This window comes from Pseudonaja textilis, chromosome 6 (genome assembly GCF_049901715.1).
Source record: "Pseudonaja textilis isolate UNSWEBS1 chromosome 6, rPseTex1.2, whole genome shotgun sequence".
In the NCBI taxonomy this organism is placed as follows: Eukaryota; Metazoa; Chordata; class Lepidosauria; order Squamata; family Elapidae; genus Pseudonaja; species Pseudonaja textilis.
Window position 1 is genome coordinate 57,060,439 of NC_141995.1, and position 14,896 is coordinate 57,075,334.

General features: G+C 39.9%; 2 protein-coding genes across 5 annotated transcripts in view; one reads left to right on the plus strand and one right to left on the minus strand.

Moving 5' to 3' along the window:
• The window catches only part of LOC148125489 (uncharacterized), a 30,161-nt gene extending 18,410 nt beyond the window's left edge, over positions 1-11,751 (plus strand). The window contains exons 7-10 of one of the 4 annotated variants that reach the window (XM_087936639.1): positions 1,997-2,068; positions 5,017-5,376; positions 8,902-8,967; positions 10,775-11,751. In XM_087936639.1, coding sequence (XP_087792765.1) covers positions 1,997-2,068; positions 5,017-5,376; positions 8,902-8,967; positions 10,775-10,992 — 716 coding nt within the window. In that variant the 3' untranslated portion in view covers positions 10,993-11,751. The remainder of the gene's footprint in view (positions 1-1,996; positions 2,069-5,016; positions 5,377-8,901; positions 8,968-10,774) is intronic. The other 3 variants (XM_087936641.1, XM_087936643.1, XM_087936640.1) reach the window with 3 other exon arrangements.
• The window catches only part of PPAT (phosphoribosyl pyrophosphate amidotransferase), a 56,081-nt gene that overhangs the window by 37,708 nt on the left and 3,477 nt on the right, over positions 1-14,896 (minus strand). The window lies entirely within an intron of this gene.

A 14,896-nucleotide genomic window follows, 5' to 3' on the forward strand; every position in this document is an offset into this window, starting at 1 on the left:
TAAAACAGTTGAAAGTCACTGATTTAAAATAACTTTTTGCACATGGACTAAGCCACAGGCCCTGTAACTGCAGGGGAAGGATTTGAAAGTTCAGTAGTCCCAAATCTCTTGATGTCAGCATCAAGTATGGATTTCAACTCCTAGAATCCCCCAGCTCAGGGAATTCTGGGAGTTGAAGTCCATAAATCATAAAGGGGCCACAGTTGCCTATTACCTGCTCCAACCTCTCTGGATGTTAATGCAAAACTATTCTACTGCCTGTTCAGTAGCAGCATATTTACCAAACTGCATCCTAATTAGCAATTAGTAAATGAACTGGTGGAACAGTTGCTTATTTAGGATGCCTGAAGAGACAGGAAAATCAAGACTGCAAATCTTCCTATACTTAACTACGCAGACTTTAATTAGTTAGGTTAGTTTACTTTACTTTATTGTCCTTGCACCTCATACAGCGAAATCAAACACCATCTTCAGTGCACATCATGAACATGAAAATAAACACAAACATCCTTCACCCTCCACACATTGAACTGAAAACCTCTGACACTGCACCAACACTGCACTATATACAGTAGAATTCAAAAGAGCTACTGCCCTGGGACAGGAACTGTTTTTCAGCCTATTTGTCCTTGTTTTTATTATTCTGTACTGTGTGCCAGATGGTAATAGTTCAAAAAAAGGGGTTCCCAGGATGAGATGGATCTTTGAGAATGTTTTGAACTTCCTTAAAGCAGTGGGAGTTATAAGGCTCTTCCAAAGAGGGGAGAGGGCAACCAATGGTCTTCTGGGCAATGACCTTAACCCACTGGAGTGCTGTCCTATCTGCCATTGAGCAATTGGCAAACCATACAGAGGTAGAGTAAGTTAAGATACTCTCTATGGTGCAGCGGTAGAAGGTCACCAGCAGTTTTTCACTCAGTTGTTGTTTCCTGAAAAATCTCAGGTAGAATAATCTCTGCCTGGCCCTTTTGACCAGGGCTGCAATGTTGGCACCCCAGGTCAGGTCCTCTTTTAGGGTAACAGGCAGAAACTTAAAACTGGCCACTTGCTCCACTCGGTCTCCATTGATAAGCAAGGTCTGGATGTCTGATCTGTTCTTTCTATAGTCCACTATAAGCTCCTTGGTCTTATTGGTGTTGAGGACCAAGTTATTGTCTCCACACCACGAAAGCAACCGGTCAACCTCATCTCGGTAGGCAGACTCATTCCCCCCAGAGATGAGTCCCACCACCAGAGATTACTTCCAAGTATATATCACAAGAACAGAACATATAAATGACTTTGGATGAGATGCATCCTGATTAGAAACTATAACAACAGGAAGAATAAATGATAATATGTTAAATCATAAAACGGTATGGTTTTCACAATGTGGTACCTTTCAGATAGTTTGGATCTGCAAACCACAGAATTCCCAGTCAGCAGAACTAAAAGAAGATGCCAAGTTCATCTATTGATGAACTATTATTTTGAAAATAGTTACAAAATAATAAACCTCACTAACTATTGTGAGGGAAGTTAATTTTGCTTACTAGAGAAGGAATATTGAGGAGTAAAGAAGATTCCGCTAGTGTTATGGACTATAGTCATACTATCAGTCTTTATTGATAATATACCAGTATCGGGAATGAGGGTTGCTGCTTTTCTCAATTTAGGGTTGCAACTTTATTTGGCAACGTTTTAGGTACGAAAATGTTGTGATTGTGTAGTAATTCATCTAAGCTGCCCAGTGCAATCAAGCCTTTTAAGAATTTACTATTTACCAATGCTATAAATATGGAGAAAAGGGTATGGGTGTAAGCATAGCCATCCAAAGCTTATAATGGTTTGGATCTTCTGTTTTCATCAATATTTTGAAACAGGCAGAACAATCTCAAAACAGACATATTATTTTCAACTCTCTCAGGATAAATATTAATTTATTAGAGTTATATAACCACCAAATTAGAGAGGTAATCTCTAATCATCATAATGAACAACTGGGTTATTTTGACAGATGATGATTCAGTCAGCACGATCTCAGAGGATACACCTGGATTCTCAGTATATAAACAGGCACCTGGGACAGGTAAGCTTCTTCTTTGCTTCTGATCAACAATGGGAGAAGATGATAAAGAAAAATATTTCTTTATGAATTGAGGCTCTAGATGGGGCTGCCTAAACCTCTGCAGGAGATTTAATACTTGATAGTCCTCCGAAACTTAGAGGTAATAGGGACTCATGCATAACATATCCTAACTGTGACAGGTGACATGTTCTACAGCAGGGCTCCCCAACCACCGATCCCCGGACCGGGACTGGTCCGGGGATCATTTTTTTACTGGGCCGCAAAGCTTGGGCGCTGCCATCTTGTTTTGACGCCGCTTCCGGGTTTTTGGTTGCTTCCGGGTTTTCGGTTGGAAAGCGGCGTTTGGGTGCTCGCACCTTAGTTTCGTTGAAGAGGGGGGGGGGTGGCTTCGAATGAAAAGCCGTCCCGATGGCGGTAGAGTCTCGCGTTACTTAGGTACCGGTCCGTGGAAGAATAAATAATCGTGAAACCGGTCCCTGGTTCAAAAAAGGTTGGTGGCCACTGTTGTACAGCACACAGACCTGTCTTTTGAAGATGACTTGAAAACCACCATTGGTGCATGTCTATGGAGATTCTCAGTCACCCAAGTCATGATTGTCCCAAAGGTGCTTTTTCATGAGGCAACTGGACTTTCTGGTTTTTCTTTGAAGACGTTTCAAGTAAAAAAGAAAAGTCCAGTTGCCTCTTGAAAAAAGCGCCTTTGGGACACCATTGATACATAAACGGTATCGATGGCCACTGTTGTCAAACTGGCCACTATTGTCATTAGTCTCTATCTAACTGTAGGGTTTCAACAGGGAAACGGCTAGGGATTTCCAGATATCGGAAGCACACAGACAAAGTGGCCATTTTTCTCTGAAGCAGTCCCGTTGTGGAAAACTTTACCTTCAGACCAGAGCAGAGGTGGTCTTCAGCAGGTTCTGACCAGCTCTGGAGAACCGGTAGCGGAAATTTTGAGTAGTTCGGAGAACCGGTAGCGGAAATTTTGAGTAGTTCGGAGAACCAGCAAATCCCACCTCTAACTGGCCCCGCCCCATCTATTCTCCGCCTCCCAAGTCCCAGCTGACTGGCTGGGTCTTCTTTGGTTGTCCTGCACAGGAGAAACGGAGCTGGAAAGCAGGTTAGTGGGGTGGGGAGGGAATGGAGATTTTACTCTTCCCCTGGGGTGGGGTGGGAATGGAGATTTTACGGTATCGTTCCCCTGCCACGCCCACCAAGCAACACCCACCAAGCCAGAGAACCAGTAGTAAAAAATTTTTGAATCCCACCACTGGGCCAGAGGTCTCCATACTTGGCAACTTTAAGACTTGTGGACTTAAAACTATGCTGGCTGGAGAATTGTGGGAGTTGAAGTCCACAAGTCTTAAAGTTGCCAAGTTTGGGGAGGCCTGCTTCAGGCTCATAGTCATCAAACCTATTTCAACAAGCCTTTGACGAACAAGGATTCGCTCCTCTTTACATTCCAACTTTATTTATTTTATTTATAAAATTTATAATAGTTCTAAAATTGCAGTTTTTCTTACACGAATGTTAGATGAGACCAGAGGTATTGACTTTTTCCACTTGCCTTAGGTTTGGTCAGATGAGGCTTTTTAACTAATAGAGAGTAGTTTGGGTCAGTAACCTTAGTCATATCAGTAGCTACCTATAGCACTTTCTGCTAACTGTAATGACAGCATCAGTCACTTTGGGCACATTTTATTTACTGTATTTATAAAATTTGGAAACTGTTCCTACTGAACAGTCTACAAAAAGAACATCAATAATACTGTATCAATGCAAAGACTATAGCAACACAATAACAATGAGCGTGGCCTGCATGATGTATCCGGCCTGTGGGCCGCCAGTTTGACAGGCCTGCTCTACAACATCTCTGATAATTGACCATCCAGCCTATATGAAAATTTCAGCTGAAGCAGTTCATGTTTATACAGCTATATAATCAAGAAATTCCTCTAGAAGACTAACCTGAATCTCTTTCCTTATAGCTCAAATTATTCTTCTTAGCTGCAAGATGCACCTTTTAACTAGTTTCCAGTTTCCCCCGTGTTGCCTTCAGGTGTGTGTGGAGTTAAGCTCTCACAATTCTCAGTCACCTCCAGACTAGAATTAAAATGTATACATGAGGAGTGTATCCCAGATCGGAAAACAATGTCTTATGTAAAGTAGTTCTTCGAAATTAAAGCAATTGCTTCCTTTCAAATTATAAAGTGGATTAACTCAGAGATTCCCCTCTTTACATATGGAGTACGGAGGTGGGTATTCAGCAGGTTCTGACCAGTTCTGGAGAACCGGTAGCGGAAATTTTGAGTAGTTCGGAGAACCGGCAAATCCCACCCCTGACTAGCCCCGCCCCCATCTATTCCCCACCTCCCGAGTCCCAGTTGATTGGCTGGGTCTTCTTGGGTTGCCCTGCACAGGAGAATGGAGCTGGAAAGCAGGTTAGTGGGGTGGGGAGGAAATGGAGGTTTTGCAGTATCCTTCCCCTGCCATGCCCACCAAGCCACAGTCACAGAACTGGTAGTAAAAATTGTTTGAATCTCAACACAGATGGAGTACCCAAGTTATAAAGCTACTACTAAATACTGCATAGGAAATCTCTTTCAAGCTATTTTTCTGTAGCTAATAGTTTCTAATAAAAATGGGATGTCAGAAAATATTGATACAGCACTTGGCTACAACATCTTTTCCAAGATTGTGTAGTAGTTTTAAGAAATTACAGCTAAGAGGTGCATACAGAACCCAATGCAGGTTTTGGAGACTGTATCTGAAGTGGTACACAAGCCCTAATGTCTTTATATAGTGTTCCCTTTTTTGTTCAGATCTTTTCCTAGTTAAATACCCACCGAATAGTTTTGTCTAATAGCTTTAGGGTGGGGGGGAATGCAATAATCTGCTTTTATTTTGTGAAATACTTTGTTTCAGTTGTTTTAATTTCGAATCTTCAGATAATCAGATGACCTTGGATGAAGCCCAAAATCACTTTCGAGTCATTACAGTCAATGACACAGGAGCAGGAAAGCATTGGTGTGACAATGAAGTCAGAGCTCTGATAAATATATGGTCAGACGAGGAAATACAACAAATGCTTGAAGGAGCAACAAGGAATAAAGAAATATTTGAGGAGATTGCCCGAAGGCTAATGAAAGTTGGAATAGACAGAGACTGGAAACAGTGTCGTACAAAATACAAGAACTTAAAATACGAATATCGAGCGGTGCAGAAAGAAAACAACCAGCCTGGCAGCGCAAACAGGAAGATGAGATTTTATGATGAAATCGACTGCATTTTGAGGAATCAGCCCTCAGGTATGTTTATAAGCAGGGACGGAACCCGTGTGATATTAAATACTAATAATATTGTTGGGAGAAATATCCTTCTGGGTTCAGTTCCAAGTGGGGAAAAAGTCACTGGAAACATGGAGGCTGTTTGGAAGGTTTAATGGTGGACAGGACCACATGGCTTGGAGCTCCAAAATGAAAAGGAATGATGATCCCATGCTTCAAGGTGAAGGAAAAAGGGCTGAGGTGCTGAGAGCGCCTGGGTTTTATAACCTTTGTTGGAATCTGAATTGGAGCTTGTATTCCGATTGGTTGTCAGACTCCCATGAGGCCATGCAGGGGCAACGCTGTAGGCTGTCCTGAGTTCCAGGCTTGGTTGAGCCTTGCTGGGTGATGATGCACTGAAAGGGCTTTTGAGCAATTGCTATAGTTTTACCTGGAGATCTTTGTTATGTAAAGTATTCTGACCCAGGCCTTAATGGCCCACCCATTAACAAAGGTGGGAGTGAGTTTCTGCTTCTGAGGTGAGTTTCTGCTTTCTGAGTTTCTACTCTTTTTAGAGGAAATATTCTGCCTTTTTAATATTTCCTAGGATATTTCAATTTTCTAGGAGAGGGGTGCGTGCTAACTTCCTACAATATCACAGAATCCAGAATAGCTTAAATATTGGAAGAAACGCCTTATCAAAGCTATGGTTATATCAGGATGGTAGCAAGTTTCATCTAAGCCTTGTAATTCAGAGTTAATAATCCACATCCCAGAAGAAAATCACAGGATGGATGTTACACATGAAACAAGCAACTTATTTATTTGCTAGTATTCTGGAGTCGGTCACAAGATTATATTCCCCCCTCTCTCTCTACCTCCTTCCTGCTGAGCGTGACTTCCCATTAGTTCCCACCCTTGTCCTAACATTGACCTATATATCAACATGGCTGATAAACTCCTAACTACAATTAACTTGACTGCAGTTGAAAATTAAGTTTGGATTTGATGTTATAAATAAGCCTATGTAAGGTCTTGGCCTGCAGATTACTTTTTGTTCTTGTTGCCAGGCAGTTAAAAGACACAGAAAGTCTATTCTTGTGTAAAAGAGGCCCCATCTATGGAAGGCAGCTGGTTAAAACCTTGAGATTAGCTCTTGTTCATCAGATAACGATTGATCCCTTCCAATCAGAGCTGGGAGGGATCGTGAAGATCTTCTGGTCCAATTCCCTGCACAAGCAGGATCCACGATCCCTTCCAACTCTGATTGGAAGGGATTGATTGTTATCTGATAAACAAGATTTTAACCAGCACTGTAGTTCTCCTCCACGGGTCACTGGTGGGGGGACAGGATGGATGCCTCCTACAGCACCAGAGGTGGATTCAGCAGGTTCTGACCAGTTCTGGAGAACCGGTAGCGGAAATTTGGAGTAGTTCGGAGAACTGGCAAAGACCACCTCTGACTGGAGATTTTGCAGTATCCTTCCCCTGCCACACCCACCAAGCCACACCCACAGAACCGGTAGTAAAAACATTTGAATCCCATCACTGTGTGGCACCCAGCCGGCCAAAATGGGGCATGGGGGGGGTCTGCGTGCTGACCCCCCGTGCCTCGTTTTCACCCTCCACGGCCTCCTGCAGCACTCTGCCGGCCAAAAACTGCCCATTTCCCAGCAGGAGGTAATGAGGCGGGGAGGGCTACACACAGCCCATTTTAGCCACCAGAGGCACTGTGGGCCGGTCCTTTGATATTTTCAGGCCAACCCTGCGGGCCTTGAGGTTGATACCCCTGTCCAATCCCATTCCAGACAAGTGGCTATCTAGGCTCTTCTTAAAATCCTCCAGTGATGGAGAGCCCGTAACTTCTGAAGATAAGCCACTCCACTGGTTAATTGTTCTTACTATTAGAAATTTCACCTCAGTTCTAGGTTGCTTCTCTCCTAGATTAGTTTCAATCCATTGTTTCTTGTCTTGCTTTCTGTTGCTCTGGAAAATAGGTTGACCCTCTCTTCTTTGTGGCATCCCTTCAAATATTGGACCACTGCACTCATGTTCCCCTAGTCTTTCTTTTTCACTAGACAAAGCTAATTCCTGCAACCGTTCTTCATGTTTTAGCCTCTAGCCCCTAATAATCTTTGTTGCTCTTTTATGCACTATTTCCAGAGTATCTACATCTTTTTTTAAATAATATAGTGAACAAAACTGTATTCAATATTCTAAATGTAATCCTACGAAGGCTTTATAAAGTGGTACTAATATTTCATATTAGTTGATCTTGATCATATGATCTTGATTCTATCACTCCGTTAATGCAAAGCCAAAGCATTGGCTTTGTTGGCTGCTGCTACACACTGCTGGCTCATATTTAAGTGATTGTCCATTCGGACTCCAAGATCCCTCTCACAGTTATTGCTACCAAGCTAGGTTTTACCTAATCTGTATCTGTACATTTGGCTTTTCTTGCCTAATATAAAACCTTACTTTTCTCTACATTGAATTTCATTTTGTTAGATAGGGCCCATCTGGATCTTGAGTGTTGGCTATTGTTGCCAGTTTAGTGTCGTTTGCAAATTTGATTGAGTTCCCTTTCAATTCCCTCATCTAAATCGTTTCTGAAGAGGTTGAAGGCCTAAAACAGAACCTTGGGTATTCCACTGCTTCCTTCCTTCAACGTAGATGTAGTTTCAATGAGGACCGCACTTTGAGTGTGATTCGTCAGCCAGTTACAAATCCATCTGGTGGTGATGCTGTGTATCCCACTTTATTTTTTAGCTTACCAAGAAGTTGTGTCTATTTGGTCAAATGCTTTGCTGAAATCCAAGTGTGTACACTATGCGCACTGCATTTCACTCAGCCACTAATTGAGACACTTTGTCAAAGAACAGAATAAGATTTGTTTGGCAGGATTTGATCCATGGCACTTGTTCATGGGCACTGTCTAAACTTGCCACGGATTACACTTTTTTGAGGGATGCAATATGCCCTTCGCAAGTTCTCTACACATTGTAAGGACATGGGAGTTTTTCCCCTGCCAAATAAAATTCCAAATGCCCTTCTTCAGCATATCATTCTAATTTTCAAATGCTCAGAGAAGCTGCTTAAGAAAAACCCATGGCTCTTGCCAAGTATACAGAAAAATCACAAAATGAGAGGTTAAAAGATGAGAGCATTCGTTCACCGCTGAAATAGTATTCACCACACACAAATTGATGAATGAATTTTGGAGCGGCAATGTGCGTGTGTCTTATTAGCAGGAGCTAATATTCAGTTGGAAAAGTATCCAGGATATGTTTACATATTAAAAAAGGAAAATATTTGACCAACAGTATCTAAACCTTTACTTGCAGCTCTGTGTCTATATTGATGATCCAGGCAATTATTACTGAAGAAATTTCTACAAAGTTTAGAGAAATGTAAAACAACAACCACAAAAAAGTAGCTGTGTTTCTGCTTATTTTAATTCCAGAAGTGTGAATTCAGTTGAATTAACCTATTAACAAATTTATCCATCTTGCATCCCAAATTTTAATAACACATTGCCAATAAATATTTACTGTCTTTTTAAAGAGGTGCTTACAGATGTTATCACAGACCCAATACCACTGAGAGTCAAGAGGAAAATGTCCGAAGAAGGTAACAATTTTTTCGCCATATCCATGAGTAGATGTACAAGAGATATAAGATAATAACCAATTGCTGAGGCGAGCCATTCATTTATACTGTACTTGTTGTTTTGAATTCATGGGGAATGGAAAGAACCACTGCATTCGGTGTGTGAAGGTTTCATGGAAGGTACTGTGAAGAGATAAGCAACCCAATGTGTGTTTCAAAATACAAGTAATCCTTGACTTACAACCACAATTGAGAACAGAATTTACGTTGTGGTGGTTGCTAAGTGAGTTGTTCCTGATTTTATGACCCTTTTTTTTTGCCATGGTTGTTAAGTGAATTCATGTGCTTGTTAAGTGAATCTTGCAACCATTAAGTAAATTGGCACCTCCCATTGATGTTGCTTGTTGGAAGCTGTCTGGGAAAAGATCACAAATGACAACCACATGATTCTTAGACGCTGTAACCCCTGTAACTACATACCAATTGCCAAGCGTCCAAATTTTGACCATGTGACCCTAGGGATGCTGTGGTACTCCTTAAGTGCTGAGGACCATTTTAAAGTCATTTTTTGGTGGTATTTTTTCACCATCGCTAAATGGTTGTTAAGTCAAGGACTACTTGGAAGAAACGGTTGCGTGTTTACTTGCCCAAACTGCACAAAATAGCACTAAAGTCCACTACTTATCTTCAGAGATTATGGAGACAGAATGCCTTGCTTCATGCAGTTATGTTCGGATGAATTCAGGAGTATAAATAAATATTTTTTCAGGCATTAGTCCCGGTTCACTGGCAGGGATTTGACTTAATATCAATCTAGGCAGGTCTTCCTTCCCTCCAAAAGGGAAAGAGGAAGGAAGGAAGGAAGGAAGGAAGGAAGGGAGGGAGGGAAGGAAGGAAGGAACGAACGAACTACCCCAGAGTAAAATATTTCTTTGGGAATTCCATTAATATCTGCCAGACACCTTGTGTTACCTTTTATCTTTTTTAATGGCCATTGTAATGAAAAACAAAACAAAACACTGGAATTCACGCAGACTTTAGCATAGCCTGTATTTTTTAAAAAATATCTCTGAAACCCACAGTATTTCCCTATACTGTGCGCTCCCTAATCCAGTGCGCTTTGAAAGAAGCCTCCCTATTCAATAAAATGACACATATAAGTTGCAAGGAGCAACTTTAGCAGTTTGCTTTCTCCTAACTTGGTGCTTTCATCATGATAGCCACAGTACGTTCCCAAAATTTTGAAGGTGCTTCACCTTGAAAAGCTTATTGTTCGGAGAGATCTCTGTGGTTTGCAGAGATATGAAAAGTTTCTTTAGGGCGAAAAGCAAACCAGTGCAGTCTGTATGTCTAGATAGATAGATAGATAGATAGATAGACAGACAGACAGACAGACAGACAGACAGATATAGACAGAAAAATAGATAGATAGATAGATAGATAGATAGATAGATAGATAGATAGATAGATAGATAGATAGATATAGAGATAGACAGAGATATAGATAGATAGATAGATAGAAAGATAGATAGATAGATAGATAGATAGATAGATAGATAGATAGATAGATAGATAGATAGGTGATAGATAGATAGACAGAGATATAGATAGTTAGATAGATAGATGAGAGAGATGATAGATAGATATAGACAGAGATATAGATAGATAGATATAGACAAAGATATAGATAGATAGATAGATAGATAGATAGATAGAAGCTAGATAGTGGGAGATACAGACAGACAGACAGACATTAGAAGAAATCAGAGTGTATTAATTTCTTGACAAAGCTAAATAAATAATCTCTGAAACTATTTTTCTCATGCAGAACCCTCACCTATTCAATTTAAGAAAAGCATTTCAGAGCATACACCTGTGCAATCACAAAGATGTGTATCTGAGGGCCTGCAGTCTGTTATCAAAAACCGAACATCGTTTTTTGAGAGATTTTACAAGCAGGAAGAGAGGCAGGATGTCAGAAGAAAACCACTGGACGCTGCTTTTCCCCTCCTGCAACAGGTTTGTTTAATACTTTCATTTTTTTAAGGGTGTTAGGCAAAGAGTAAAACAACAATAAATGAATTGCTGAAATGCCCGATAGAATAGAGTTAGGGTTCAACTTACAGGTCCTGCCAGTCTTATTTCAGTATCTTCAAAGACCTGCTATGAAACAAATAGTAAAATGTGCCCCAAGATATAAATATGTGATCTTATACTTACAGAGCAACAAGACCAATTGACTCAAGAAGGCTTATGTGTTCTGGACAAGTAGAAATATAATTAGAGAAAGAAATGTTGTATAAAAATGCAAAAATCTTGGTTGCTCACTTATTTCTCCCAGAAATAAAACTGTTTTAGTCTGCTAAGCAAAAGAAACTAGCAAATAATTCAGTCATAGGTCCTGTATGAATCAGAAACCACAAAACATGTGTCTAATAAGAGGATGCTGCGATAACTCAGCAATTATTTTAGAAAAAAAAAAATACAGGACTTGATTAAAATACAGGACTTGTAAACTATTTTTCACTGGAGATAAATTTTATTGAGAACTGTGTTTTCAAATCTGAAAATGTACTTTCCCTTCAATTTTGCAGAACGTTTTCATTTTAAAAGTTGTTTTCTAACTACAAAGCTATAACTACATTTTATAGGTTCTCAATGCTTTTTAAACATGGATTCTTGACCCCCGCCCTCCCAATTCTGTGCTTTGGTATTATTACTTACAAAATAACCTTTTAAGAACAGAATTAGAGAGTGAATCTGCTGTTTTCTTTTCTCTTCAAATAAATTGTTGATTTAAAATGGCTGCCGAAAGTGGGACATGGGGATCTTCCTTCAGATACTTAAAAGTACTCCTTGGTGCTCTCTGAACGTGCTTGTTTTCTTGCATAAGTTTCATTACCCTAACTAGGTGACACTAGCACTGATGATGTTACCTAGGGGTAGGTTAGGGCAATGGAACATCAGCAAGAAAACAAGCAAGCACCAAAAATCCCTCATTTCAGCCCTAAGCTATAAATATTCTCCTTTATTGGTCTTTAATTTTGCCTGTTAGCCTAATGAACACACCCGATTGGTTGGGATTGGGGGCTACCTAAGCATGGTTTTCTTCTTGCAAATGCATCACAGCCAAACTAGATAACACCACCAGTTTACCATGTTTGGTCATGAAATATTTTCCAGGGAGAAAAAAAATCATCAACAAACACCCAACATTTCCAACTCTTGAGCTATGCATGCTCTCCATTACTGACACCCATTTAAAACAAGAAGGGATGTGGCAGTAAGTTTGTTAAGAGAAGCATGAGGTTGCCTATCTTGTATGCTTTAAAACCTGACGTTATTTTCATTTAACATTATTTTCTGTGAACTCCGTTTAAGCTTAGCCTTCTCCTACTGGATAAATTGAATTGCTAAGTGGTTACTTAATAATGTCGGGTACTCAAGATTTGCCCCTTATTCTATTAGACTTGTAGAGGCTACTTCTGGTTAATTGATAGGCGGACTTTTCTTTTTAAATAAACTTTATTGAGTGTTATAATTAAAATACACAACAAATTGGGAAGGAAAGAAGAACAAAAAGGGAAAGGGGGTAAACGGTTAAAAACTATTACATCATCAACAGTTGATGTCTGAAATAAATAGATGAATTTAGGGAGAATGGACATTTTAATAGTGGCAATCCTCCCTAATAGGGAAAGTTACAGTTTAACCCACGTCCCTAGATCTTTCTTTACCTGTTGTAATAATTTGTCATAGTTATTTTCCATTAATGTCTTACATTGTGCCGTCAACCATATACCTAAGTGTTTGATTTTCTTTACCTCTTGTAATCCTATCGTCTCTTCTAGTTCTGATTTCTGTTTTTCTGTTAAGTTTTCAGTTATTAATTTCATTTTCTTTCTATTAATTTTAAGTCCTGCAACTATTCCAAATTGTTCTAACTCATTCGTCAGTTTCTGTCCTTTTTCTATTGGGTCCTCAATAAAAAAAGACCATGTCGTCTGCAAATGATTGCAATTTATACTCTTCTTCCTTAATCTTTAACCCTATTATTTCCGGATTCTGCCTGATTCGAGTTAGTAGTGTTTCCAAAGATAGTATGAAGAGCAGGGGAGATAACAGACATCCCTGGATAGGCAGAGCAAACAAGAGGCTTTGATCCCCACAGGCAGCCTCAGTTCATTAGATCAGTGGTCCCCAACCTTTTGGGCATCAGGGACTGGTGCCATGGAGACAGATTTTTCCATGGACCAGAGGGGGCGTAGTTTTGTGTGCTGCCTGCATCCTACAAATAGGGCTTCACTTGCTTGCATGGACCAGTTTCTGGCATGCCACAGACCAGTGTTGTTCCTCAGACTGTGGGCTGAGAACCCCTGTGATAGATAGATAGATAGATAGATAGATAGATAGATAGATAGATAGATAGATAGATAGATAGATAGATAGATGATATTCTACCAGTTCGATCGAACTGGTAGCTTCAAAGTTCATCTGTAAGTGAACCAGTTCGCCCTCTCAATCAATTGATGGGCCTGCCTGCTTGCCCCACCGCTATTCTGACCTTGATTTCCTGGTTTTCAAGCTCAGCTGCTTCGCAAGGCACAGCGGATTGCTGTGCACCAGCTGTTTAACACACAGGGAGAATGCACGATTGCAGGAGGTCAGTAGCAAATCCTCTGCAAAGCGCTCATTCACTGAATCAGTTGTTACACCGGTTGAATCACACCCCTAGAAAGGTAGGTAGGTAGGTAGATATATAGACAGACAGACATATAGTTTGCATTCTAAGTACTGTATCATTAGCCTTTATTTGGTGATACAAAGAAACAAAACAACCTATTCATTTTCCATTCCAAGGGAAACCAACTACTTATTTTGAAATAATGCTGATCCAGTACAACAGGGCTCTCCAACCTTGGCAACTTTAAGCCTGGCAGACTTCAACTCCCAGAATTCTTCAGCCAGCTAAGAATTCTGGGAGCTGAAGTGCACCAGACTTAAAAGTTGCCATGGTTGGAGAGCCCTGCAGTAGAAAGTAAATTAGGCCCACCAAAATCTCACACCATTGTCCCACCAGGTCCTTTACACAATGGGCTTTTCTTTGTCACATTTTCAGGGCTGCAGTAGACTTAATAAGCTAAACAAATGCAAATCAGGCTTGCAAATTATCTTCCATTCACAGACAAAAGTCAGATACGATTATTTTAAATCTGTATTTTAAAATGTTAATGTTACTTATAATAATAAACCATAATGTTGCATATATATTTTTTCTGAATATCCTAGAGATCAAATCTCTGAAAGTAACACTAAGTGAACATACTGGATACATTTTGTAAAAACATGAGAAAACTTTTGAGAAGATACCTTGTTATTTTTCAACAATGTCAGGGAAACTGAAACATTGGAGGCATAGCACTAAGGCCACAGTTAAAAAGTATAAATATTCCCTTTTTTTCTGTAAAAAATATACTGTCCGGTTCCAAAGAAATCATGCCAAACTGTTCTGATTGGGAAAATGTAGAATACATCCAGAACCTCCCACACAATCTGTGACCATCCTACTCTTGCAAAAATGCAGTATTTCTCAAAATGAAGAATCTTCTAGAAAAAGATTAACAAGCCAAAAACTTGTTCCAAATGTTACAGAACAGTTTGGGTCAAGGACTCGCGTGACGTTTTTTCATATATTGATTAACACAGACTAATTGCCCAAACAAGATTACTAATAATATGGTCTTACTTATATTTTATTGAGAATTCCAGTTTTAAAACTATTCAAGAATAACTTGAGGTGATCTTCAGAGTAATCCCAATACTTAAGTGCATTAGAAGAAGAAAGATTCCTGTAAAAGAAATCTCATTATTGTTAATTCAGCCTATAAAAATGAGGAAAAAAATGGGGGGGAAGTATAGTTTTCAAGAAATTAGTCTCATGATATAGATT